At 45.5% G+C, this 27,769-nt stretch overlaps 1 protein-coding gene across 1 annotated transcript in view; it reads left to right on the top strand.

The window, feature by feature from the left end:
• ITFG1 (integrin alpha FG-GAP repeat containing 1) overlaps positions 1-27,769 on the top strand; it is a 1,870,060-nt gene that overhangs the window by 40,056 nt on the left and 1,802,235 nt on the right. Inside the window, exon 3 of the mRNA XM_085639265.1 lies at positions 10,546-10,694. Coding sequence (XP_085495391.1) covers positions 10,546-10,694 — 149 coding nt within the window. The remainder of the gene's footprint in view (positions 1-10,545; positions 10,695-27,769) is intronic.

The following is a 27,769-nucleotide window of genomic DNA, read 5'->3' as shown; positions in this document are numbered from 1 at the left end:
GCTTCCTTTTTCGACTTTGAAGACCTGTAATGTAGCAGCCCAGAAAGATTTCTTGAACAAATACTCACTATTCTCTTCACTTCAGCATCCAGAGAGTAATGCGTTCTGCCGCAATCAGCTTTCTCAACTGTCCGTTGATTATGGTTATCTTGTTGGCGGGTAATTCCAGAGTTGCTTTGATCGACTCGATTGTAAACCCGAGAAATTCTATCCTGTTCTTGGGGGTTAGGTCCAATTGGTTTGTGTGATCACGAAGGCCTGACTCATCAGCGTAACCTTCCCGTGTGCTATGATAATCATTTCATCCTGGTAAATGTTCATTCGGAACCCCTATGTCTACATCCATGCCACCACCGGTTTCAGTAGTTTTGGGAACCACCACGGGGATGACAAGAGACTGAAGGGAAGCGCTTTAACTCCCAGACTTAATCTCTACAGAGAAATTGAAGGAAGCACCTGTGCGGAGAAAAGATTGGGTTCATTAGATGGGCATCATTCAGGTCCAATCTGATAAACCAGATTTCTTTCCGGAGTAGCTCTCGCAAAAGATGGATGCCCTCCATCTTGAAATGCTGTAGACCAACCAAGCATTGAAGTCTTTCAGTTCCAGGAATCATCACTTTCTCCTTATTTTTCACAATACAAATTTTGCTTTAGAACTATTTTGGGTGTAGAAAGGCTTTTCTATGGCACCTTTGCACTCCACCTCTCTATCTATCCTGCCACAGATTTCTTCCGAGGAAGTGAGGGATTGTGGTCTTACCATTTGTGTGGTAATACCCCAAAATTCAATTTGGAAACCTTGTACAGTCTGGCATACCCATGCATCTGAGGGCATTTCCTCCTACTTAAACAGACATTCTGCCATCTTGCCCCCCAGCTTTACAAGGGAAGAATACCTAATTCTTACTTGCAGGGCTGGTGATACCTCTGCCGCCTTTGTTGGTGATCCATCTATGGAAATTGCTCCTGGAGGGGAAGAAGAGGGAGAAACCTTTTTTGGTCTGACCAGTCTATGCGCTTGGGACCTTGGTTGTCTCTAGAACCTTGAGAGAGGAAGCGGCTAGGCAAGCAGCCCCTGCCACGTTGTAGTAAAAGAGCCACTCTTGTGGTTTGGCACCCTATGATGACCTTCGACTACCACCATTCTAACTGACTTTAGCGTGTTATTTTACCCTAGCCTTAATGAAGGACGGTCCTGCATATGCCTGCTTCTCTTCTGTCTTGTAATCTTGCTGTCTTTTAGTGGTGTGGAAATGAGCCTTTTCAGAGGCCCACCGGTGCAGGGGTTCACCCTTATCTGTCCACTGGTTCTTAAACCAACAAAGAAGAGATTGGCACAGAAGCTGTAATGTCAAAGAATAGATTTTATTAACCTCTCATGAGTTGGACTACGTCAATACAGTACCCTCAGGCCACTGTAGGAGGTAGTCCATAGAATACAGAAGCCAAGGGCCTTTTATACCCTATTTGTTGCATAGTCAGCAAGGAGACTCAAAGGGGAGGTACAGGCATACACAAGAATAGTTATTGACTAACATGGGCATACATATATTGCTTGCTCAACAAAGTGGGAGGGGAGACATTTCTGCTTACATCAGTTAAAACAGCCTGACAGTTACAGTGTAAGACAGGTGCATTCTAGCAGCTACAGGCCTTTCTGAGCATGCACAGTGCTCTGGCTCAGTACTGAAAGAGTTAACTATAGTTGATGACTCAAGCAGAATAGAAAAGCAGGCAGCAGTGAAGACGGAAGAAGCACATGGCTAACACATGGCTAACTAAAATGGATCAAAACCAAAGGAAATGATGGACGGAGTGTTGAACATTGCAAGCACTCACCCCCAGTCAACTGATCTGGGTTTAATCCATCACCGTTCTTTAGCCCACTCTGCCACCCCAGTTCAGACATGGCCATATGCAAATCAGTCTGACCCTGTGCCTCATGGGAACAGTCCAGCCCGAACTGCCAAGCCATGTCTTCCCTGGACCGGAAACAAGCTTCCTAGGACCGGTTTCTGGCATTTCAGCCGTCTTCAGCCAGGCTTGCTTGAATCCAGTGGCAAAGTGAGCAAGGGACTCACGTCTGAGCATACCCTGCCAACTTATGGCGAACAATGCAAAACCAAAGGAAATGATGGACGGAGTGTTGAACATTGCAAGCACTCACCCCCAGTCAACTGATCTGGGTTTAATCCATCACCGTTCTTTAGCCCACTCTGCCACCCCAGTTCAGACATGGCCATATGCAAATCAGTCTGACCCTGTGCCTCATGGGAACAGTCCAGCCCGAACTGCCAAGCCATGTCTTCCCTGGACCGGAAACAAGCTTCCTAGGACCGGTTTCTGGCATTTCAGCCGTCTTCAGCCAGGCTTGCTTGAATCCAGTGGCAAAGTGAGCAAGGGACTCACGTCTGAGCATACCCTGCCAACTTATGGCGAACAAAGCAAAACCAAAGGAAATGATGGACGGAGTGTTGAACATTGCAAGCACTCACCCCCAGTCAACTGATCTGGGTTTAATCCATCACCGTTCTTTAGCCCACTCTGCCACCCCAGGCACAGGGTCAGACTGATTTGCATATGGCCATGTCTGAACTGGGGTGGCAGAGTGGGCTAAAGAACGGTGATGGATTAAACCCAGATCAGTTGAGTGGGGGTGAGTGCTTGCAATGTTCAACACTCCGTCCATCATTTCCTTTGGTTTTTGCTTTGTTCGCCATAAGTTGGCAGGGTATGCTCAGACGTGAGTCCCTTGCTCACTTTGCCACTGGATTCAAGCAAGCCTGGCTGAAGACGGCTGAAATGCCAGAAACCGGTCCTAGGAAGCTTGTTTCCGGTCCAGGGAAGACATGGCTTGGCAGTTCGGGCTGCACTGTTCCCATGAGGCACAGGGTCAGACTGATTTGCATATGGCCATGTCTGAACTGGGGTGGCAGAGTGGGCTAAAGAACGGTGATGGATTAAACCCAGATCAGTTGACTGGGGGTGAGTGCTTGCAATGTTCAACACTCCGTCCATCATTTCCTTTGGTTTTTGCTTTGTTCGCCATAAGTTGGCAGGGTATGCTCAGACGTGAGTCCCTTGCTCACTTTGCCACTGGATTCAAGCAAGCCTGGCTGAAGACGGCTGAAATGCCAGAAACCGGTCCTAGGAAGCTTGTTTCCGGTCCAGGGAAGACATGGCTTGGCAGTTCGGGCTGCACTGTTCCCATGAGGCACAGGGTCAGACTGATTTGCATATGGCCATGTCTGAACTGGGGTGGCAGAGTGGGCTAAAGAACGGTGATGGATTAAACCCAGATCAGTTGACTGGGGGTGAGTGCTTGCAATGTTCAACACTCCGTCCATCATTTCCTTTGGTTTTTGCTTTGTTCGCCATAAGTTGGCAGGGTATGCTCAGACGTGAGTCCCTTGCTCACTTTGCCACTGGATTCAAGCAAGCCTGGCTGAAGACGGCTGAAATGCCAGAAACCGGTCCTAGGAAGCTTGTTTCCGGTCCAGGGAAGACATGGCTTGGCAGTTCGGGCTGCACTGTTCCCATGAGGCACAGGGTCAGACTGATTTGCATATGGCCATGTCTGAACTGGGGTGGCAGAGTGGGCTAAAGAACGGTGATGGATTAAACCCAGATCAGTTGACTGGGGGTGAGTGCTTGCAATGTTCAACACTCCGTCCATCATTTCCTTTGGTTTTTGCTTTGTTCGCCATAAGTTGGCAGGGTATGCTCAGACGTGAGTCCCTTGCTCACTTTGCCACTGGATTCAAGCAAGCCTGGCTGAAGACGGCTGAAATGCCAGAAACCGGTCCTAGGAAGCTTGTTTCCGGTCCAGGGAAGACATGGCTTGGCAGTTCGGGCTGCACTGTTCCCATGAGGCACAGGGTCAGACTGATTTGCATATGGCCATGTCTGAACTGGGGTGGCAGAGTGGGCTAAAGAACGGTGATGGATTAAACCCAGATCAGTTGACTGGGGGTGAGTGCTTGCAATGTTCAACACTCCGTCCATCATTTCCTTTGGTTTTTGCTTTGTTCGCCATAAGTTGGCAGGGTATGCTCAGACGTGAGTCCCTTGCTCACTTTGCCACTGGATTCAAGCAAGCCTGGCTGAAGACGGCTGAAATGCCAGAAACCGGTCCTAGGAAGCTTGTTTCCGGTCCAGGGAAGACATGGCTTGGCAGTTCGGGCTGCACTGTTCCCATGAGGCACAGGGTCAGACTGATTTGCATATGGCCATGTCTGAACTGGGGTGGCAGAGTGGGCTAAAGAACGGTGATGGATTAAACCCAGATCAGTTGACTGGGGGTGAGTGCTTGCAATGTTCAACACTCCGTCCATCATTTCCTTTGGTTTTTGCTTTGTTCGCCATAAGTTGGCAGGGTATGCTCAGACGTGAGTCCCTTGCTCACTTTGCCACTGGATTCAAGCAAGCCTGGCTGAAGACGGCTGAAATGCCAGAAACCGGTCCTAGGAAGCTTGTTTCCGGTCCAGGGAAGACATGGCTTGGCAGTTCGGGCTGCACTGTTCCCATGAGGCACAGGGTCAGACTGATTTGCATATGGCCATGTCTGAACTGGGGTGGCAGAGTGGGCTAAAGAACGGTGATGGATTAAACCCAGATCAGTTGACTGGGGGTGAGTGTTTGCAATGTTCAAGACTCCGTCCATAATTTCCGTTGGTTTTTGCTTTGTTCGCCATAAGTTGGCAGGGTATGCTCAGACGTGAGTCCCTTGCTCACTTTGCCACTGGATTCAAGCAAGCCTGGCTGAAGACGGCTGAAATGCCAGAAACCGGTCCTAGGAAGCTTGTTTCCGGTCCAGGGAAGACATGGCTTGGCAGTTCGGGCTGCACTGTTCCCATGAGGCACAGGGTCAGACTGATTTGCATATGGCCATGTCTGAACTGGGGTGGCAGAGTGGGCTAAAGAACGGTGATGGATTAAACCCAGATCAGTTGACTGGGGGTGAGTGCTTGCAATGTTCAACACTCCGTCCATCATTTCCTTTGGTTTTTGCTTTGTTCGCCATAAGTTGGCAGGGTATGCTCAGACGTGAGTCCCTTGCTCACTTTGCCACTGGATTCAAGCAAGCCTGGCTGAAGACGGCTGAAATGCCAGAAACCGGTCCTAGGAAGCTTGTTTCCGGTCCAGGGAAGACATGGCTTGGCAGTTCGGGCTGCACTGTTCCCATGAGGCACAGGGTCAGACTGATTTGCATATGGCCATGTCTGAACTGGGGTGGCAGAGTGGGCTAAAGAACGGTGATGGATTAAACCCAGATCAGTTGACTGGGGGTGAGTGCTTGCAATGTTCAACACTCAGTCCATCATTTCCTTTGGTTTTTGCTTTGTTCGCCATAAGTTGGCAGGGTATGCTCAGACGTGAGTCCCTTGCTCACTTTGCCACTGGATTCAAGCAAGCCTGGCTGAAGACGGCTGAAATGCCAGAAACCGGTCCTAGGAAGCTTGTTTCCGGTCCAGGGAAGACATGGCTTGGCAGTTCGGGCTGCACTGTTCCCATGAGGCACAGGGTCAGACTGATTTGCATATGGCCATGTCTGAACTGGGGTGGCAGAGTGGGCTAAAGAACGGTGATGGATTAAACCCAGATCAGTTGACTGGCGGTGAGTGCTTGCAATGTTCAACACTCCGTCCATCATTTCCTTTGGTTTTTGCTTTGTTCGCCATAAGTTGGCAGGGTATGCTCAGACGTGAGTCCCTTGCTCACTTTGCCACTGGATTCAAGCAAGCCTGGCTGAAGACGGCTGAAATGCCAGAAACCGGTCCTAGGAAGCTTGTTTCCGGTCCAGGGAAGACATGGCTTGGCAGTTCGGGCTGCACTGTTCCCATGAGGCACAGGGTCAGACTGATTTGCATATGGCCATGTCTGAACTGGGGTGGCAGAGTGGGCTAAAGAACGGTGATGGATTAAACCCAGATCAGTTGACTGGGGGTGAGTGCTTGCAATGTTCAACACTCCGTCCATCATTTCCTTTGGTTTTTGCTAACTAAAATGGATGCCACAAACAAAATGGCATCAGCTTATGCTAACGGTAATTTCTGTGATTTCCACAGTGGGAGCTGTCATGGAGTAGAACAGTACTATTGGCTTTGACATGGCCTCATGTCATCTTGTTTTCTGACTTTGACTATTGGCTTTGACACGGCCTCATGTCATCTTGTTTTCTGACTTTTCCTTGCTTCTGCGTGCACAGCAGTGCTTGCAAGTATGTTTGGGGTTATGTGAATTATAAGTGCTTACTATTGGCTTTGTCATGGTCTCATGTCATCTTGTTTCCTGACTTTGCCTTGCTTAGTTATGAGTGCTTACTATTGGCTTTGACATGGCCTCATGTCATCTTGTTTTCTGACTTTGCCTTGCTGCTCGCACGTAACTGCAAAGTGGGGAGGGCATGTTTCTGCTCTTCCCTTGTTTTTCGCTCTTCACTGACCAGAGTGAACGGAATATTATCTGTAGAATGTGCAACTCTGCCTCCGAGTCAAAATACGGGAGCTTGGCCAGCCTCCGTCTTGGCCTTGACGCAGACTGGTACAGCCAGCTCTGTTCTTTCTCGTGAGAAGGGGCAAGGTTTTCTAGAAGCTTCGCCTCACGTTTAGTAATGATATTTAAGCTGGGAGCCTTCGTGGGCCAGGTGGAAGTTCACCACAGAATAGACGTATTGCTGAGAAGGTGACGGAACTTGAGTCCTGATTGAAACTCCTTCCTGGTCTGTTGAAGGGCTTCCCCAGCTTGAGTTGGCAAGGATGATGCAATTTCAGTCGGTGAGGTGTTCCTAACCATTTTGTATATATTTTCTACTCTTTGCTATTTGTACATACTGCATTTTACACACGTCTGGACCAGCCAAAAACTGAAGAGTTGAAATTCTTTTTAAGGGAATATTGGGCTTTTTCTAAGGCTGTGAGTGCCTATACAAACTTTGCTAACTCCTTAACAAAAGTGTCTCCAAAAAGGTTACCTTTCATTTGCAGAGTAACCTCAGACCAGTTTCCACCAATCTAGGATCATTAAGAGCAACAAACACTTGCACGTGGTAGATGGGCACCAGTTTGCACTGCCCAGCATGCATATTGCTGTCTGGGCCCATCCAGAGGATTTCTACATCAATGACTGCACCTGTTCACTTTTGCCCCGACCACCAATTACATGATTTTGGTTAATTGTCCTATAATATCCAAGAGTTTGTCTTGGCACGCTCTCCAAGATCTATCAATACCCCTGTTGGGGTCTTTGAGTCTGCCAATGAATATGCAACTCTGGTGTGACTGCTACCTCACACTCAATGGAGTTTGTTGCACACCTCTTTGTCTTATGATTGCCTCAATCTTTGTTTGAGGTAGTACAATACTTTATCAGATGGCTCCTACTCTGAAGAGCGAGGATGCCTTATGTTGTTGGGATTAAACAAGTCCTTGCTTAAATCCCGATCTTTTCGGTCTATGGCTTATTCAGTTTTCTGGGTTTCTTTTGGGGCCCATTTGAGTAATGTCATTCTCTGTATCCCTTAGACTTCCTATCAGTCATCAGATTAGGGAGAATCGGGGTCAGAAAGCAAAAGACACAGAGATGATGGACGGAATGCAGAGCAAATGAAACATTTACCCCTAGTCAATAGATCTGAGGTAAATCCATCATTCTTTTGCTCACCATGCCACCCCAGTTTAGACCCAGCCATATGCAAATCAGTCTTGCCCCTGTTCCTCATGCAAACAGTCCAGACCGAATGGCCAAGCCAGGTCCTCCCTGGACCGTAAACATGCATCCTGGGACCGGTTTCAGGGCATCACCCCTCATCAGCCAGGCTAGCTTGAATGTAGTGGCACAGTGAGCCCAGGACCCACGTCTGGGCATACCTGGTGCACTTAGGGCAAGAAAGCAAAAGACACACAGGTGATGGACGGAACGCAGAGCAAATCAAACATTCACTCCAGTCAATAGATCTGGGTTAAATTCATCATTCTTTTGCTCACCATGCCACCCCACTTTAGACCCAGTGGGACAGGTATGCTCAGACGTGGGTCCCGTGCTCTCCATGTCACTGGAATCAAGCTATCCTGGCTGATCAGGGGTGAAACCCCGAAACTGGTCCTAGAATGCTTGTTTCCAGTCCAGGGAGGACCTGGCCCTGCAGTTCGGGGTGGACTGTTCCCATTGAGCACAGAGTCAAAACTGATTTGCATATGGCTGAGTTCAAACTGGAATGGCATGGGGAGCAAAAAAACGATGGATTTAGGCCCAGATCTCTGTACTGAGGCGAATGTATGACATTGTTCTGCATTCTGTCCACCAATTGTTCTTTTTGCATTTGGGAGAATCAGGGTCTCCTTGATGTTGATCAGACCATTGATTACAATTCAGGATAGTATCGGTGTTGAACCTCTATGCATTGTACCCTCACATATAGACATGCATTCATCACACAAACGCAGGCACTGTGCACTGTTCAGCACTGACGATTTTCTATCTTTAACCAGGGTGTATTATTCAAAAATGCACACATTGACAGCACACACATTCACTACTTGCTTGCTGGACAACTCTTCTCCCTTTATTTATTGTACTTTACACAAGTACATATACAACTAGCACATGCTATCCCTGCGCATGCACTGCGCAGCACTATATCTCTCATGTAATGTACTCCTCTCAGACATGCATACTCTCAGTACATGTACTAACCACACGTACTGCACAGTACTTCTCTATCCTTGTACTGTACCCTTCGCAGGGATACTTACAACTAAGGTTGAGTCATTACTCCTGCACTAACCAGCAATCCACATCTACCTGATGTAGGCCAAGGGTGAGTAAAGAACACAGCGGAGAAACTTGTATAAACGTGAGTGAACTTGTAGGCCTCACTCCAGTAACACAGGGTAAAAAGGTCTGTTCACTACTACTGATCACTACACGGTTTGCTGCCACCATCATGCTTGTGTTGCTTAACTCCTTGTGAAGGTGGTAGCCTTCCACCACTTTGAGGTTAGCGCTTTGGGGACCCCTCCCAGTCCAACAAGACCACAATTTGTGAGACTGGCTGGCCTATGTCATGGTGCACATGCATGAGTTGTGTTAGCCTGACAAAGAAGCAGCATTAGGGATCCAGAACAGTACAGTTGGGCATCCTGGGCAGGGGTACACATCTTTACTATGCAGAGGACTTTTCCCTTCCAACAACTTTTATACCCTTATTTTTGAGAACGCTATTAAGCTGTCTACTGTTCAAACTTTTGTGTTACAGATAAACATAAGACCCAAGCCTACACCTGAACAATAAACTGAGACCTTAAGATACATTGACTGAGTAATTTCCAAGTAAAGCATTGAGTTGTATTCACATCAACTTCACAAGGACAGTGGGACTGATGATCGTCTTATTCAGAAGCCAGAATGATGGCAAAGCAAATATTCCACTAGTATGCCCCACCTCACAACCATACATAAATACCAAACATAGCCACTATCACCAGGCATGACGTTATGTAAAGTATGCTAAAGCGGCCACAAGGCAACATGTGTAGCACCATAGCCAGCAACAAAAATAAATAAATGTACACATAATCTATAGAGCACTTCTTTTCTCTCCCTACAAATATAGCTAGTGTCATGTCCTAAGGTAAGTGCTTGGCCTGTCAGTTGTTACAGCCGGTACTTATCATCTACAGGTCAATATACCTCAATCCTTAGACAAACCCTATTTCTTGCACATCAAGTCCATTGTGATGTTGACTTCTCCACATGCACCTCCCCTTGAATTGAATCTGGCTGTTTTGCCATTAAATTCTGCATATCCCTTTTCCACATTCCTCAAATCTTAAGTGATCCCTTACTCCTCCAACAAAGCTGTTAGCTCTTTCCTTCCTGGCCGCTCTCCTCTTTGCTGCATGGTGAGATCAGGCCAGACTCTTAGCCTTGCATTTAGAAAGAATCAGGAATTCCTTGCCCTTGCACAGTGAACAGCCCGCCATGTTCTTTTGGCGTCTGGGCCAGTAGGTTAGCCCCGTGATTTAAATGTTATCCCAGACGATAATTAAAATGTTAAGAACACAGTTCCATCATGCATATTGTCCAATGAGCGAGCAGTGTACTGGATTGTGAGGGTATCTGCATAGCTGTAATTTACATAGATGCCTGTTCATTGCTCATTGGGATTCTATGAGTCCCCGCAAGTGCTTAAGTCTACACAAACTTAGGCTTATATCTACCTTGGGCAAAGTTATGGTTTTTCTGTGAATCTCTTTCATTTTGTTCAGTTTGAGTGGATTTGAAAATAAATGAATTGATTTTTTGTAACGTAAAAAAATAAACTGCGATGGTGTATTGCTAAATGTTTTTGGGGGCTTCTGTGTACAAATTCAAAGAAAGTGGATATTGCGATTCTGACCTAAAATGTAATTAATGTCAATGGCCTGTGCTAATTCAGCTTGAACTTTAAAACAAGCATTTAGGATGTCCTTGTGTAAAATTGTTTACTGATATCTTGGAATAGTAGTAGAACATAAAATGTTTCTGTTTCTTTTTCAAAAGGGAGCAAATCGAGATAACAAGTGTTGTTCCAGGAGATTACAATGGGGATTCACAGATGGATGTACTTCTTACTACTGCTCCAGAAGATCAGCCTAAAAATGACATTAAACTTTCAGCAGTTATCTACTGGGGGCACAACCAAACTTTAAGTAAGTTGGATAGTCATTCTCGTACTTGAAGTTTATTCTCTCAAGCAAAGTAAGTTGGCTCCAATTTGTAAGAGGGTAACAACAATGCCCAACAAACCATATAAATATTATGACTGTGTTCAAATTAAAATGGAGCCCTGGATGTTTCATGAAAGTTTATATCCCCTCCATGATCTTCTAATATATGCTTCTGCGTATAACACCACGAGCATCCATAGCAGTAAACATAAAAACTGTGTTTTATATATATATCTTTAACACTATATATCTGTTTCTGTGTATATATCACCACCAGCATCCATAGCAGTGAATAGGCAAGCCCATGATATATTTCAGATATGTTGTTGGAGTTGACAGTGGTGCCCACTCTTATCTAGTTTATTCATGTTCTGTTTATAGCTTTTACTGTTTGCTTCTATGAATAACTCCAGGATGGTAGGTGAATGCATGTTCCTAGATCAGGAGCGTGTCTCCCATTTTGCACTCACAGTTGGAAATTAATCCTTTATCTTAAATGAGTAAGTAAACCGTAGCGTTGTTCCAAAAATACTTTAGTTTATTGGACGTTCAAAGAATTGTCAAATCATCTCTTTGACTTATGTAAATTCCAATGTTAGCATGAAATTACACATGTTGTCCAAAATAGCCTGGTTGCCCAATGCGTTTCGGGCTATCAAAGCCCTTCGTCAGGGGCGAAACTGTAAATAAGAGGCAACAAGGAATCAGGCTGTTAAGTAGAATGTGTATAAGTATTCGACCACTTATAATGGTGTGGCTATGGCTGTGAACCGCGGTGCTCACATGTAACAAAATGTGGTTGGTGCTAATCGTGCCAGAGTGAAAGTTTTACCGCTTCAACACCGTGAATCGTGAGTAATTGGTGTGCAACGAGACGTTCGTGAACGATATAAGGGACGCAGTGCCGAAAACAACGTGTCAGTAAACAGCGTTACACAAATCGATATGCGTAATGAAATACTCACTTAATGGAGGTGCCCAGGTGTCTGGTGTCTGTGAAGGATAACCAGAAACCTGGTAAAAAGGTTGTATGCGAGCGCAGTTGGTCTGCAAGGTATGAAACTAAACTGAAAAGTGCAATGGGGGATGGGTGCATGGACCTTAGACAGGCAGGTTGTAGGTGTCCGGGACAGACTGCAGCCATCTGACCATGCTAGGCAGGTGGGCGGGGCAGTGGCAGCTCAACAGAACACTCAGAGTTAGATAGAAGGGTGGCAGGTCCATGGAATATAGTGCGCAGAAAGACATTGGAGTGCAGGAGGTAGGAGAGATGGGGCAGCAAGCTATGCACAGAGGATTAGCAGGAGGGCAATGATTAGGCAGGGAATTGGGCAACAGTGGGCAGGAAGAGTGGGCAGGAACATCAAGCTAAATGGGGGGCAGTGACAGCACACAGGCCACAAGCTTTGCCATTACTCAGTAAAGTCAATTAGTCTTTAGAGTCCCTTGTCGATTGTTAAATTTATGCTCCTGTGCCCCCCTGCCCACAGCTGCATTCTGGCAATCATGCAGCTGGAGTTATCAGTGCTTCTTTTGGTGTGGAGTGCTTGTGGACCTGGCCATGTTGCTGGGGACTGTGGTCTTCCATGTCTCCTGTTTGTGATTAGACTTGGGTTCCTGAGGCCACTATGCCTGTGTTCTGGCATCCTGTAAAGCAGGAGTAATGGGCATCTCTTGTGCAACTCTTAGGTCTTGTTGACCGGGTCACATTACAGGGGACTCTATTAATAGTTAAAATCCTCCCTGGACATTGCTTCCTCCTGCGTCCAGAGTACTACTACTTCACTTCTTTACAGGATGCATTCTTCACCTATAGTTTAATATGTACTAATTGTGCCAGATTAGTTAACATGTACTTAGTTCTCTTAGTGTCTTGCGAATTGTAGTTTTGTTTGTTTGTTCATGTTATCATTTTGTTTAGTTATTTTGCTCCTGTAAATTATCCCCCTTATGACTCAGTTTTGCTTTTTAGTGTATATTCATCTAATGTGTGTTCTTATGTGTACTATTAAATAACATAGAACTGATAAGTCAACAACGTTTATCGCCTCTCAATTAGTGTAATTTTATCTTTGGAATGTAAATTTGCAATAAAACAAGCATTGGCAAATCCCATTGGTCTTACCTTTGGATCCTGTTGACTTTGGCTTTCAGTGGTTTTAGCAATATGTCACTCTATATACATTGCATATTTTGGGTATGTAAAGACTGAATTTGTTAACATTTATAAACTGTCTTTTCTTTAGTGCAAGTTCTATTGTAATTGACTTTACTGAGCAATGGCAAAGCCAAGCGATCTCGGCTGTAAACGGTATGATTGGGTTTCCCAATACTTGTATGGTACACTTGAGCTGAGTCGCATTTAGATGTCTGAGTGCGTTCTGGTTACGGAAGGGTATTCATTATGAGGCTCGATTGGGGGCGCACTGCAGGTGAGGCTGGAGGAAGTGTGAGTTAGTGGGCCATAACAGTGTTCCGATTGCACGTTCATCCAATCCTTGGACTATCTCCAGTGCGCACTTAATAATGGTCACATTTGTACTATTTGTAATTACCATCTCTAATTATTTATCACAAAATCATTGCTACTCATTTATATCAAATTTCTGACAAATACTCACAAAGCTAATAGGTCTGGCTTGTTTTAGGCATGTTTGTTGTTGTGTCATATGCCTGGAGGCAATAGCTGAAAACGCCCCTTAATGGTGGTCAGGCCCTATGCTGTGTAAAGCACAGGATTGTAGTTAACATGTTATACGCCACACCCCTTTTAGAAACCCACTTAAAACACTGTGGTGGTCAAATACAGGCTTTTGCTTACAGACAGCTTAAAGCTGTATCATGGATGAGACCTAAACATTGTAGTCATGTAAAGCTGTGGAGTCCTTGGAGTCAAATGTAAAATTTGTGGAGCATTAAAAAGGAGTAACTTCTTCGCTCATCTGCGGCAATCACTTAGCAGCATCTGTGGGAGGGCATGAAAACAGCTGGTGTTACGTGTCAGAGGAGGAAGTCATGCACTTTAGTGAAGGAAAGCAGAGGGCCTGACCTTCAGTGTGACACTCCTGACTGTAATAGTAGGACCCACGGCTTTTGATGCCACTGCGTGCCCCTTTAGAAGTCGGGTTGCGTATTTGTTTCCTGGCTAAGTTGATCCAAAATCCTGCAGGTCATTTGCTCCCTGGTGAAGCAAATGTAAATTTCTTCAAATCAAGCGCAAAAGGAGAAATCCAGGTGAGAGTCAGCAATTTGGAGGGGGAAGAATCATGGAGGACCGTGTTGGGGGAAGCAACAGGAGGGCAGGGGAGGCAACACAGGGGAGGTGTCCGAAACAAGTTGGAGGACGTGGGGGGAGAAAACAACTGGAAGAAAGCTACGTGGAGCGGGCAGGAGACAAGCAGAAAGGCAATAGAGATGGCAACACCTGCATATTGCGTTCTATGATATTGAGAGTGTGTTGAGAATTCATTCTATCTTGTACATCGTACAGAGATTACTCACCTTATGGCCCGTACCAAGCAGACCACCCGCAAGTCCAGTAGAGAGATAGCACCTCACAAACAGCTGGCTACCAAGGCTTCCCGCAAGAGCGCGCTCCTGCCACCTGCAGAGTAAAGAAGCCTCACCACTACCGTTTGAGGACCGTGGCTCTCTGCAACATCCACCACTACCAGAACTACACTGAGCTGCTCATCTACAAACTGACATTCCAGCGCTTGGTGAAGGAGATCGCACAGGACTTCAAGACTGATCTGCAGTCATGGCCCTACAAGAGGGCAGTGAGGTCTACCTGGTCGGGCTCTTTGAAGACACCAACTTGTACGGCATCCACACCAAGAGGGTCCCCATAATGTCAAATGACATTCAGCTACCCCATCCTACCTGAGGCGAGAAGGCCTTAGGGGAAAGCAGATCGGTGCTAGTTCCATACACTGAGCACGGAGGAGGGAAGAGAAGCACGCTAGGGAAGCAGTTGTGAAACCCATGCACTCTTGTGGAGTGCTAAAATATAACGAAAAACGTAGCACCTGGAAAATGAACAGTGGAAGGACCATGCTCCAGGGAAATTGAGAAACACAAGAAGAGGACGAAAGCCCACGCAAGGTACTGAATAGGAAGCAAGTAAATGAATGGCAACGAAGCATACCAATGTTAAACAATGAGCGCACTCCAAGTCCAATGCAAGCTGACAATATGTCTCACAACAGACCTCCCATGCGCTTTCTCCCGGGTCAACTTGTTTTTTGCTAGTTTCATGAAATGTAGTCTTGCATTGTTGTTTACAGTGCTTTACTGTGAATCACTAGCACTATTGCATATTAGTATGCTGTAACTTTGTGTTATTTTGTGATTATAAGAAATTAACGTGTTATCAAAGTTAGAAAAGAGCTATCCTTGCACAGTGTTAGAGTGGCTCAAAAGCATGTTCTCCTAGTTTTCACTGTTCAATTCTATTACTAAATCTTTGCTTCTTTCGACCGTGTTCAGAACATTACTTTTCCTCCAGTGTCTGTCAGCTCGTACACCATTTATGTTCCATAGATTTTTTGATGTGCTTTGTGCCCTGAGCTGCTTCTATGATTGTGTCATATACCCTTTTAGAAACCATAACTCATGTGAAATACCTTTGGTCCCAAACCTTTCCAAGCAGCTTCTCTCGCTGAAATATGATTTTTATTACATGGGTTGACGGTGTCTCTGGAAAAGTGTACTCCGTTTGGTTTTTTATCTCAAGTAAGCTTTATTGTATCAAAAGGCATGTCTACAGTAGAAAACATGATCGGTTGATGATTGGGTCACAAATCTCAACCTTTTTATGTGCATCAGACAGTAAATTCAGTTCATTAATGCACGTTGAAGTGGCTGTGATTAATCCTGTTATTTTGGGTCAGTTGGTGGCTTTAGGAATTGTAGGTTTCAGAATTAAAAATACAGATAGTGAGGTCCTTTGTTCCTTCTGGTAATAAATCCATTGGTAACATGGTTAGGATTGGCAATAGTATTTGTGGTCCACAGCCGTGACTTCTACCACTTCGGTTGAGTTAACTTTAACTAAGTACGGTTTGGTCTCATTCTACCATTGCGCTTTCGGTTAGAGCTGCCATGGGTAATTTGGACTCTGAATGAAGTTGAAAGTGATAGTGTATTGTAAATATTTACTCAGCAGCCTAGAGTTGATCTGCAAACCTATGCTTGTGTTATTGTTATAGTGAAATGTTTCGCAGCCAACCTCCTAGCATATGCCACTATGAGAATTTAGATAGATAATCCATGCATAGGAGAGGCATAGTGGGTCTGGCCTCGAACAGTCAATGCGGTAAGAGTTAAGGTAACACAATGTACCTTCTGAAAAAATAGGACAGTGATTCGGCAGGCGTAGAGGGTTGCAAAGGTGGTGCGGTGATGTTTGCAGGTCAGAGCTGATATGGATGACATCGATTAAATGGATCAAAGAAGTAGACACTTAAAACATGCCGGACATGGTGACTTTGACAGATGTAAGCCGTAGATCACGAGAAAAGTAATTGAAAAACTGTCAGCAAAGTTAGAGTAGAGGCGTCAGGAAGTGGGTGGGAATAAATGCTTTCTAGAGGGAAACCATTTCAGATCGAAAGTTTTTAAGTGAGTAGCTTTGGGATGTGCGGTGAGCTGTCAAGTGCTGCACTTTGGAGAGGAATGTGGAGACTTTCAATGATGGTCGACATCTAGAGAAACCAAGCAGTTAATGGATTGATGGCAAGTTAACTAGGAACTGGAAAATGAAGAAATGAGTACAGTGATATTTCCATTCAGTCCATATGTCTGTACTCTGATTTTTCTTGCAGTCTATCATATAAGCGTATCAAACTGTAAAATGTTATAATGTGATAGAACTAAAGTGGTTTGTGGTAAACTAATATTGCTCAAATATTGTTGCTGTGTTGGGATATGAGAATGGAAACAAAATGGAGATTCTTTACTAAATAATGCATCTCACTCACTTTGGAGATGCCAGTTGATTTCTTGGTGTTGTCACTCAAACAAAATAATTGGAGTTTTGGCCTCAATGAAAGAACCCTACAGCTAACTTTTAGTTCCTATCCTAGACCCCCCACCAAAGCTTTAAAGTAATGCTAATAAAATGTACTTTCCATTCATAAAGACAAGCTGTTTTTTTTTCTTTTTGAAACCGTATTCCTATTTGTTGACTAGCCCCTGTGTCAGATTCGAGATTGTGCAGCTGCCTGCCTACTCAAACTGCATCTAAAACCACTGTGGCTTCGCATAGTGCCTGTAGGTAACTTGCTGCCTGTAGGTAACTTGCTGCTTGTGCAAAATTGGTGGGCTTGCACTTATTTCTTTTTTGCTCTAAGCTATCAATCAGCCATTTGCTATGGAAAATATGGCTTAAGCAGGCCATATGTGCAGGAGGATAGGCTACCACAATCCCAGTAATTTGTGCTCCACACTTGACACAGTCTTCCATGTATTCTGGTAGACCGGTGTTATGTGTATTTGTAAACTGCAATGCCACCCGTGAGGGCAGCCTGACGCTGAGCAGGTGTGTGTAAGCCTAGCACTGCCTATGGTACGTTGTTTATTGAAAAGCCAGGTCTTCAGCTGATTGCGGAATTCAAGAAGAGAGGAAGAGGCTCTGATGTGGGTTGGAGACCTTTCCACGCTTTAGGAGTGACAAAAGGAATGCTCACCTTCCTAATCTGGTTCTGTGCATGCATGGAATGCGTGCGATTAGGAGTCCGGCAGAGGAATCTGGGTGTTTGGTGTAAGGAGATGCAACTATTCAGGTAGGTGGGGCCTGAGTTGTGTAGTGCCTTTAATGTATGCATCAGAAGTTTGAATTGAGCGCGTTTGTGTATTGGATGCCAGTGTAGTTCCATGTGGTGTGATGTGAGATCTTTGTGAGAGGTTGAGGGTGAGTCTGGTTGCCGAGTTCTAGATGGTGTGTAGTCTTCTAGTGAGTTCCTTGCTGATCCCGGCGTAGACAGTATTCCTATAGTCCATCTTGCTGGTGACCAGGGCGTGAGTGACCGTTTTTGTAGTGATGCTTGGGAGCCATTTGGAGATCTTCCTTAGCATCTTCAGGGAGTGAAAGCAGGAGGCAGTGACAACATTGACTTGTGCGGTCATGTCCAGTTTGCTGTTGATGAGTATTCCAAGGTTTCTTGTATGGGTTGTGGTTCTGGGTGTGGGTCCAAGTTCGGCCAGCCACCAGTTGGAGTCCCATAGTGAGGTGTTCTTGCCGAAGATCACTACTTCTGTATTGTCTATGCTAAGCTTGAGACACCGGCTGTCATCCAGTTAGCAACTTAGCTCATGCAGGCGGTAAACTTGTTTCTTGTGTCTTGTCTGAGAAGGAGAGTAAGAGTTGCGTGCCATTGGCGTAGGAGAGGATGTGGATGTTGTGGGCACGGATTACATTTGCCAGAGGATCATATATCCATTGGAGAGGGTGGGGCTGAACTATGAACCCTAAATTACTCTGCAGATGAGTTTGTGGAATTCCGAGGAGTAAGGTGCCAGGCTGACAGCTTATGTTCTATCCATTAAGAAGGAGCAGATCCCACAGAGAGCGGGTCCTTGGATTCCAATCTCATGCAGGTGCCTGATGATGATGGAGGATGAGACAGTGTTAGATGCTGCAGAGAGGTCTAGGAGAATGAGGACTGCCATTTCTTCTTTGTCAGGGATCATGTGGATGTCATCTGGGACAGTGATGAGTGCTGTCTCTGTACTGTGGTTGGGCCTGAATCCAGACTGCGTGGTGTCGAGGAGCTGATGGTTGCTGAGGTGTCTCCGTTCATTAGTTTCTCTAAGATCTTTGCCATGTATGGTAGGAGGGAGATGGGTTGCAGTTGGAAAGCAATGCTGGGCCAGAGTATGGTATCTTGAGCAGGGGCATGATGGTGGCATGTTCCCAGGTGCCCAGGAATGAGTCGATTGAGGTATTGAGGATGAGCGTTAGTGCTTGACGGATCCATAGTAGTCCTTTGGCGAAGGTGTGGTGGGGGCAAGGGCCAGCTGGATCCCTCAAGTGGATGATTTTCATGGTAGCCGTGACTTTGACAGTGGTAATGGCAGGCCATGAGAACAGGGTTCGCTCATCAGCCGTTGTGGGAAGTTGAGTTGGGATAGAATGTGACTGCTTGAGAGTCAAAGTTGCTGTATGTGGAAGTGATTTTGTTACAGAAATATTCCAAGAGCTTGTTGCAAAGGTTTTGTGAGGGGGTGATGTTGCTGGAGATGGCAGGGGGTGCATTGAAATCTTTGATGAAGGCAATTAGCAAGAGCTGTGCACTTGATGTTTCATATCTATGGGTGCTATGATCTTAGGGCTGATTTGAAGAGGTCTTTATTGGTGGTGTTCTGACTTTTTGTCTATTAGCGCTCCAGTTACTTGCAGTCATGTTTTGTCAGCCTGAGTTCCTCTGTGTACTAGCTGGCCTGTAATTAGGCTATTGCCTTTGGGTTGTGCTTTAGGGGAGCCAAGATGTTGGTGTATGCAGTGATCCAGCTTTTGAGGGATTTCACCAAGTTGATAGTGTGCTTGGGCTGGTGCTCGAAGAGAGCGTTAGTCCCCTCCTCTTCTGAGATGCTTTTCTACCTACCGAGGGTGGTACCGTTGGTGGTAGGTCTGTGATGGTGCTGTATGAGCATGCCAAAGCTGACGAGGCTTGATCTTTCGAGGTCGCAGATGCTGGCTTGTCAACTGTGATGTTGCTGATTGAGGAGAATATCTGGACCAATAGGTGTCCAGCGGTTTGGGTGGGTTCAGCAGGGCTTCCTAGGTTTTTTTAGAAGGGCCATAGAGTTTGCGTCAGTGCGGTCTTCTAGGTGAAAGGTGAGCTCTCTGAGGAGGATGCAGGTGCTGGCTTTAGTAATGAGGGGTGCGACGAAGTTCACAATGTTGATGTCAAAATTGGTATGGGGTCCTGGTGATCTGTATACAAGCGTTCCACCCAGGTTACAGTTGGCTGTGATGTGTATTTCAAATGTGAGGTGTTCCATTTTGCTGTTGGGAGTTTCTGTGTAGGTGGTGCAGCTGCTGGTGTCTTTGAATAATGTTGGTGCGGGAGTGATGGATGAATGTTTGAGTACTTTCAGTAGGCGCATGTGAACACTATTGATATGTTGTGTGGTGTGGCAGCAGTGCAGGGAGCGATGGCTGGCTTGAAAGAATGGAGGAGCGCAGGAGGTTATCGATGGGTAGGGGCCGTGGTCGAGGCCGTTAAATAGGTCCTGGGAGGAGCGTGGGGTATCGTGGGCAGGAAACCAGTGATGTCACTTCAAGTGCAGATGGATGATGGGAAATGAAGTCCTGTTGCTTGGCTGCTTCTTTTAATCATTTCCAACCCTGAACTACACCCTCAGCGCAGCAGTGGGCATGGCGGACACTGGAAGACCAAACTTGCTATTCTAACTGCAGTCCTGGAATATTTGGGGAAAGAGCAACTTTGCCCCAAGTATTCCAGGAGGCTTATTTCATATTCTAAATCCAGTCCTGAAATATTATGGACAAATTTATAAATTCCGCAAGTATTTTTAGGAAGGGTTGAAAGTAGTAATTTTGAATTGCAGAAAGTGTCGCCCTGAGGGCACAGTTCAAGGCAAAACAACTATAAATGCCTTATTTTAAGGAGCCTTTAGGCAGGAAACAAATCATCTCAATTCCTGTGCAGATGGGTGATAGGAAATCTAGTGATGTCACGTTGTGTGCAGAGGGTCAATAGGGAACAAATTCATGGACTTCAGAGAGATCCTGCACCTTGCTCTCCCCATCACTCTGCAGCTTCCGGTCCCGGGTCAGCCAATGTGTCTCCCTCCCTGCCTGAGGCCTGCTCCTGCTGTCTGTCCAGCTGCTGTGACTAGTGCCCGAATCAGCAGTGCAGCCACTGCCAGGTACACCTGCTTTACAGAAGGTCCTCGCATTGAAATGCAATTTATTAGAAAAGCTGAGCCTCCTCTGACCAGAGTCACATTTTTACTGTTGCTTTATGGATAGAGCCCTGGGTCGTCGCTTCCACCTCCTGCTCTCACAGCTGAGATTACAAATGTAAAGTTGGTAATGCTTTCAAGTTCACAATGTGCCAGGGTGAACCCTGGTTGCATCGGCTTTATTAGAAGCAGAGAGGCAATGTGTGTGGGGGGCGGGGTGCTCTCAGAGCTCAATAGCTTCAGGAAAAACAACCTCCCCACCCTTTACATTTTGATAGGTTTTACACTGTTATCTAGTTCTTTTATACACGCATGGTTGCTCAGTGACAAAAAAAATGCATTTTTTAAGTCCATCATCTCTGCTGCCCAGCAGGCTTTTCTTCATCTCGCTGAAGTGTCTCACACACATGTACGAATTTTGTTAGCTTATGTTTTTCATACTTATAGCCTTCTCTTCCTATTGCAGGAGCCCCATCCATTGGTGTTGTAAGCCTTGGCTTCAAAACTGTATAGCAATGTTAATAGGGCCTCACAAACTAGAGGGAGGGATGGAGGTGCTCTGAAGGCAGATTGCTTATCGAGCTCCAGGGACTTCTGAAGAACGTTTGCTCTGGTATTGTTTCCTAAGGCTACTGTGTACAAGCATTATGGCAGAATCTACAGCATAATGAAAAGGGGGCTGTAGTGCTCCACAAGGTCACATCTTTCCCATGGGAAGACTCTCTCGTGTTTTTTTTACATTTATTTTATTTAGGAGGGAAGACACTTAACTCGTAAGGCAATGGACATTGTTGTCTAAAAGAGTCGATTGCCTTACGTCTTCATCTTGATCAAATTACCCTTTCTCTACAAACGATCGCTTGGCGCATAAGATGTTGTTTCTGCAGCAGAATCTCTCCCATGTGCTTTCTCAAATGTTGGCCCGTATGCATCAGCGCCTAATGGAAAGCACCGGACGGTTAAACGGGATGTGTTTTTACCTTGTCTGTGAGATCAGAGTTGGATTTTCCTTACAGTAGCACTTCCAATGCTAGATAAAGCTTTAGAGGGAAACCCAAAACATGTAAAAGACGAACACAAAGAAGCAGGGGAGACACGTTTTGGACTGTGGACAATAACAGAAGATATATTGCAGATTTGTTTGTGATCACGGTGTGGATTGATCAAAGGTGATTAGTAGACGCTTATTGGCTTCACACCTCCACTCTTTGCAAATTAACCGTTCCTTTCATCAGTCATTGATTTCCGAAGATATAGGTCTGTTATGGATTTATTGGCAAGGGAAGGGAAGCTTGGCCACTTTCGCACTGTAAAGCCATCCAGCCGAATATTGTAACAATTATGCGCCGTGTTTCTGATGAGATTCTCTATGCCACTCGCTCCCTTTTTATAGTAGACTAACATTTGTATTTATGGGCCACCAAATTACCGTCAATAAAACTATAGATGAAGCATAAAGTTTAACGACATCATAAAAGCAGAAGCATTAGAATGGACGTATTTAAGGAAAAAGGCAAAAGAAAGTGAGTGTTCAGAAGGCTTCTCGTACGGATGGCAGCCTAAGACACCTGACCACAATCTAAAGGGAGCTAAAAACTCACGGCGCTATAGGTGAGAAGTACCACTCACAAACGTGTCATTGGCGGACTTATGGCACAATAGGTGAAAAGCAACAACCACATACGTGTCGTTGGCACACTCATGGCACCATAGGTGAAAAGCACCACCCACATACGTCATTGGCAAACTCATGGCACTATAGGTGAGAAGCATCACCCACACACATATTGTTGGCACACTCATGGCATTATAGGTGAAAAGCACCACCCACATACGTCATTGGCAAACTCATGGCACTATAGGTGAGATGCACCACCCACACAGGTGTCGTTAGTAAACTCGTGGCACTATAGATGAGAAGTACCACCCTCACACATGTCGTTGGCACACTCATGGCACCATAGGTGAGAAGCACCACCCACACACATGTCATTAGTAAACTCATGGGACTATAGGTGAGAAGCACCGCCCCCACACTTGTCGTTCGCACACTCATGGCACTATAGGTGAGAAGCACCACCCCCACACATGTTGTTGGCACACTTATGGCACCATAGGTGAGAAGCACTAGCCACACACGTGTCATTGGCACGCTCATGGCACCATAGGTGAGAAGCCCCACCCACACACGTGTCGCTGACACACTCATGACACCATAGGTGAGAAGCACCACTCACACACAAGTCATTAGTAAACTCAGGGGACTATAGGTGAGAAGCACCTCCACCACACTTGTCGTTCGCACATTCATGGCCCTATAAGTGAGAAGTACCACCCACACACGTCATTGGCAAACTCATGGCACTATAGGTGAGATGCACCACCCACACAGGTGTCGTTGGTGAATTCATGGCACTATAGGTGAGAAGCACCACCCACACATGTGTAGTTAGTAAACTCGTGGCACTATAGGTGAGAAGCACCACCCTCACATGTGTCGTTGGCACACTCATGGCACCACAGGTGAGAAGCACTAGCCACACACGTGTCGTTGGCACACTCATGGCATCATAGGTGAGAAGCACCTTCCACACACGTGTCGTTTGCACATTCATGGCACCATAGGTGAGAAGCACCACTCACACATGTGTCATTAGTAAACTCATGGGACTATAGGTGAGAAGCGCCACCCCCACACTTGTTGTTGGCACACTCATGGCACTATAGGTGAAAAGCACCACCCCCACACGTGTCGTTGGCACATTCAGGGCACTATAGGTGAGAAGCACCACCCACACACGTGTCGTTGGCACACTCATGGCACTATAGGTGGGAAGCACCACCCACACACATGTCGTTGGCACACACATGGCACTATATTTGAGAAGCACCACCCACACACATGTCGTTGGTAAACTTTTGAGAATACCAATTGGTCGCCATCCTGAAAACCAAAAGCAATATTAGTGGTTTGTGCGAAGGTTCACTAATGTCTGCAGATACTGATTTTCAGGGCATTATTTTGTTGGTCATTGTGGCTAGGGTCCGATTGTTTACCTGCAAAAATGCCTGGGACATTACACAGCAAAGTTGCCCCTCCCTAACACTAGCATAAATTCATCAGATTTAATGGGGTCGGCTGATAATTCGGGAGCTGCCACACAATCAAACCTGTTCCAAGAAAGTTTTCAAGTGGAATTTACCACCCAAAAATATTTTAAATTCGATTCTAAACTATTTACTTGTCATCCTATTTTTTAACAGTTCAGATTAGAAGTATGCGTCTAAACTAGGGAAGCTCCTGATTTAAACCAAAACTTCAAACTCAAACCCAGCACAAAGAAGATACATTCCTCTGCAGTAATAACAATAGTAGAAATGTTGGCTTATCGACAGACCTTTGTTTATGTCACACAAATTCGCCTCTAAAAGTGTTCCAGAGTTAGAATTAAAATTTAAAGGAGTCTGGGTTCTCTGTCATGGATTGCCGTTTTACTCCCACTGTCGCTGCTCATCTGATGGTCTAGCACTGCGTCAGACTGCAAGTGGCTCAAGACCTCTCCCCGTCACTTTGCGCTGCTCAACGCTAGCCTTTCAGGTACCAATCTTTCTTTTAGCACTTTTGCCTCCATGAAAGGAACACCCTTTAGAGCTGTGAAAAAGTGGTGGGCATGGCCTTTTCTCATTTTGTTGGCAAAAAGTTGCCCAAAATTTGTGCAAGCTTGGTCATCTTGCAAAGTCTTCCTATATTTTGATCTTGCAAAATCTTGTGGCATCTTGGCAAGAGTTCAGTGAAATATTTAACTATCTTTCCCGTAGTCTTTCTCTTTTCCTTTTCTGACATGCTCTTTCTTCCTTTCGGTCTGATGAAAAAGAATAAGACCACAAAAGTGAATGCCAGGTCCCACTACCTTCAACCAACAACAACACGTATTCATAGTTCTAACATCTTGGTACTTAAAAAAGTTGGAAATAAAAGTACTTTTAATAAAAACAGAAATTGAGTTGTGAACTGAAGACGAGACTCATACGGTTCGATATGGAGCCTTGCATAAATATTAGTGTCACCTACTATTTCCCTAAGTCAGATGAAGAGTTCATCATCTAGTGAACAAGTGAGTAAATGGAAAGAGACTTCTAAATCACTCATTATACTTGACAAGATGGAAATTGTCTGATAAGACGCCAATTCTGTTTTTGTCAACTGCTTGTGCCAGAGGATCTGAGGAAACAAAAAGGAGGCAGTTAAAGGGTATCAACACTAGACAAATATTGAGAGCATGATTTAGGAAGATTATGTTGAGCAGAAAAGTAAAACCGTACACTTGGGAGAAGTTCTTCATGAATGACGGAGTTGCTTAACTACACAGGTTTTCTTACTACAGATCCCTTGTAGTAATTCGTTTTTATTGGTTTAAATGACCAAGGAGACTCTGACGTCAGTGATGACTATACCTTAAACCAAGTTATTGGGTATATGTGATGCCTTCAGTTTACAGTTGCAGCTAAGGGCACTTATTTAAGGCCCAGGCTGCTGGGCTAAATGAGTACATTTCTATTTAGGTCTGTGGGTGGTATCCTTCCATCTCTGCATGAAAGATTTTTATCTTAAGGTTTTTAGGGTGAAAGAAGCTGTTTTTGGATGTAAACCTAAAGATACAATGGGCTTCTAAAAAAGTCTCTACCTTTGTTTTACCAGGTTAGATAAAAAGCTAGTATGACTACAGCAGATCTGAAAGGAAAAGGCCAAGGACAAATTTTGAATCACTTCTGCTCATTTATAAAAGAGGACATCTTTGATTTACAACACTTTCAGGTGCTTTTGGAACCATAACTTTAAGGACATCATCATACTTAGAAAGCGCTTTTTAGGTCGAGCCTAGAGGCAGCACGCATGCGCTGCTCTGCAAGGCATGCTGTAATGTCTCTGGGAAGTTAGAAGACACACACCACACGCCCCACCGCTTATGATTGGTTACTTAGTCCGCCTTTCTAAAGTTTTGGTTCATGGATAGACTACATTTGTTCTGCTTTGTGACTGTTTTGTTTCCGCCCTGGTGTTTGCCCCTGTTGCATGGATCCTTTCGATACGGGCCATATCTTTTGGTACCCCTACTACTTGTTCTTTTGCCTCAGCTTGTTTTTTCAATTTCCTGTTGTGTTTTACTTTGCTCCCTCCCCCCTCCCCTTGTCCATGCTCATCATGCTCCCACCCCCTCTCATTGTTTGCATTCCCTTTGTTCCCACCCCCTTCCCATTGTCGATGTTTAACATGCTCCCGCCCTCTGTGCGGTTGTCCACATTCCCTTTTGCTCCTGCCCCCCTCCCATTGTCCATGTTCAACAAGCTCCCGCCCTCCTCCCGGTGTCTGCATTCCCTTTGTTCCCGCCCCCTTCTGTTTTCCGTGTTCACCATGCTCCCGTCCCCCTCCTTTTTATCCACATTCCCTTAGTTCCCGCCCCCTCCTGTTGTCCATGTTGTCTTTCTTCCCGCCCCTCTCTCACGTACTTTCTGTTGTACTTTTTCTGCGGGTCTCCCCGCTGTGTTGTCGATTATAGCCCACAAAGGGTCAGTCGCAAGTGGGTTGTCCACAGGTGACTGCTCTCACTCTCTCCCCTTCACTTGTGGTGGCCCTTGAGGTACCCCCCATCCTGCGGCACGCCACTGTTTATGTATAAATGCTAAACTGAGTCAGCGAAAAGCATTGTCAAAGCCAAAAGGCGAGACCTATTGGCTTTGCCAATGCTTGTTGAAAGTCTGATTGCTATGGAAGCTTACCATGATTTGGCTCAATTGACTATTAAATTGAAAGCTAACTGTCTCCCCACAGACATTATTTTCATTATAGTGTATGACAAACATCAAATGTCTAGTTCATCAAAATGGAAAACAATCTAGCTACCACTAAGTACCTAATTATGCTAAAAAAGAACACCAGTGGTGTAACACGGGTCCTACATCTACATTGGTTATAGATGTTATTCTATTGGAGGAGATTTTTTTTTAGACTCTGCTACAACTAGGCAAAGCTCCAATGATTCTGAGATTTCCAATTTCACCCTCTTGCCCCTTAGCTCTTTCAGCTTGTTCTACCATAATGTTATCTTATTATGGTATTAATTTTGCCACTTATTCTAACCTCGGGCAAGTGAGAGATGCCTTACAGTCTGCAGGAGAGGCGCACACCACATTTACTTTTAATACTGATTGATCGATCAATTCTTGGCTTGAGGACATATTTAAACTTCAGTACGGATGAAACGTAGTCTCTCCAATGCTGCGGACGACCCGTTGGCCTCTTTAGCAATACCTCTGCAGTGCTGAGGATGTGAATGAGTAGTACTCAGCTCTGAAATAGAAAATGCTTCTATTTTAAAAATCAGATCCATGTTTTCTTTTCAAAATCTAAGTTGGGACACAAGGGACAAGCACACCTTGCGTACCAAGTTTGATTTCTTTTTTGTTTCTTTTGCTGTAATGCCATCGCGAATAGCGGCTTAGGTCCTCATTAAACAAAAGTGAAAGCAGCCTGCACTAATGGCATGGTCTGCATTCACTTTTGATCGGTGGCCAGGGACAGAAGTCAGCCCGCGCGCCGTTCAACACTGAAGAGAGTTACTGTCTCTCCCTAATGGATCCCTGCTCGGGGATAGAACTAGGTGCACTATCACTGAGCAGGGATTAACTTTACTCAAATCCAGGGATAAATCACAGCATTAAGATCAGCTCCCCTGGGCCTGTGCTACCCACCGCCCACGAGCACAGATGTCTTTCTGTGCCCCCTGACAGGCTGATATGGGTTGTTCCCTCCAATCTGGACTTGGGGAAGGGTGGAACAGGAATCCCTCTAGATCACCAGGGAATGGTATATTTACTGTTTTGGGGGTGTTGCCACTTGGAACTGTGCCTGTGAACAGGCACAAGAGTCTTTCTGTTCTCCTCAAACTGTTTTGGGGGGTGCAACCCCGCTGGACAAGAGTTTGCCCTCCTCCCACCATGTGCATACCCAGTTCTCCAGCTCTTCCCAGGGGGACGAATAGGGATTTTTCTACCCCCAATTGTCCCCATAGACACCAGGGGAAAAAGTGCAGAAAAAAGTATGGGGCGACCCACTCAGGCATCTG

The sequence above is a fragment of the Triturus cristatus genome, chromosome 12 (assembly GCF_964204655.1).
Source record: "Triturus cristatus chromosome 12, aTriCri1.1, whole genome shotgun sequence".
Classification (NCBI taxonomy): Eukaryota; Metazoa; Chordata; class Amphibia; order Caudata; family Salamandridae; genus Triturus; species Triturus cristatus.
The sequence above is the reverse complement of the archived record's forward strand: the minus strand, read 5'-3'. Positions and strand labels throughout refer to the sequence as shown.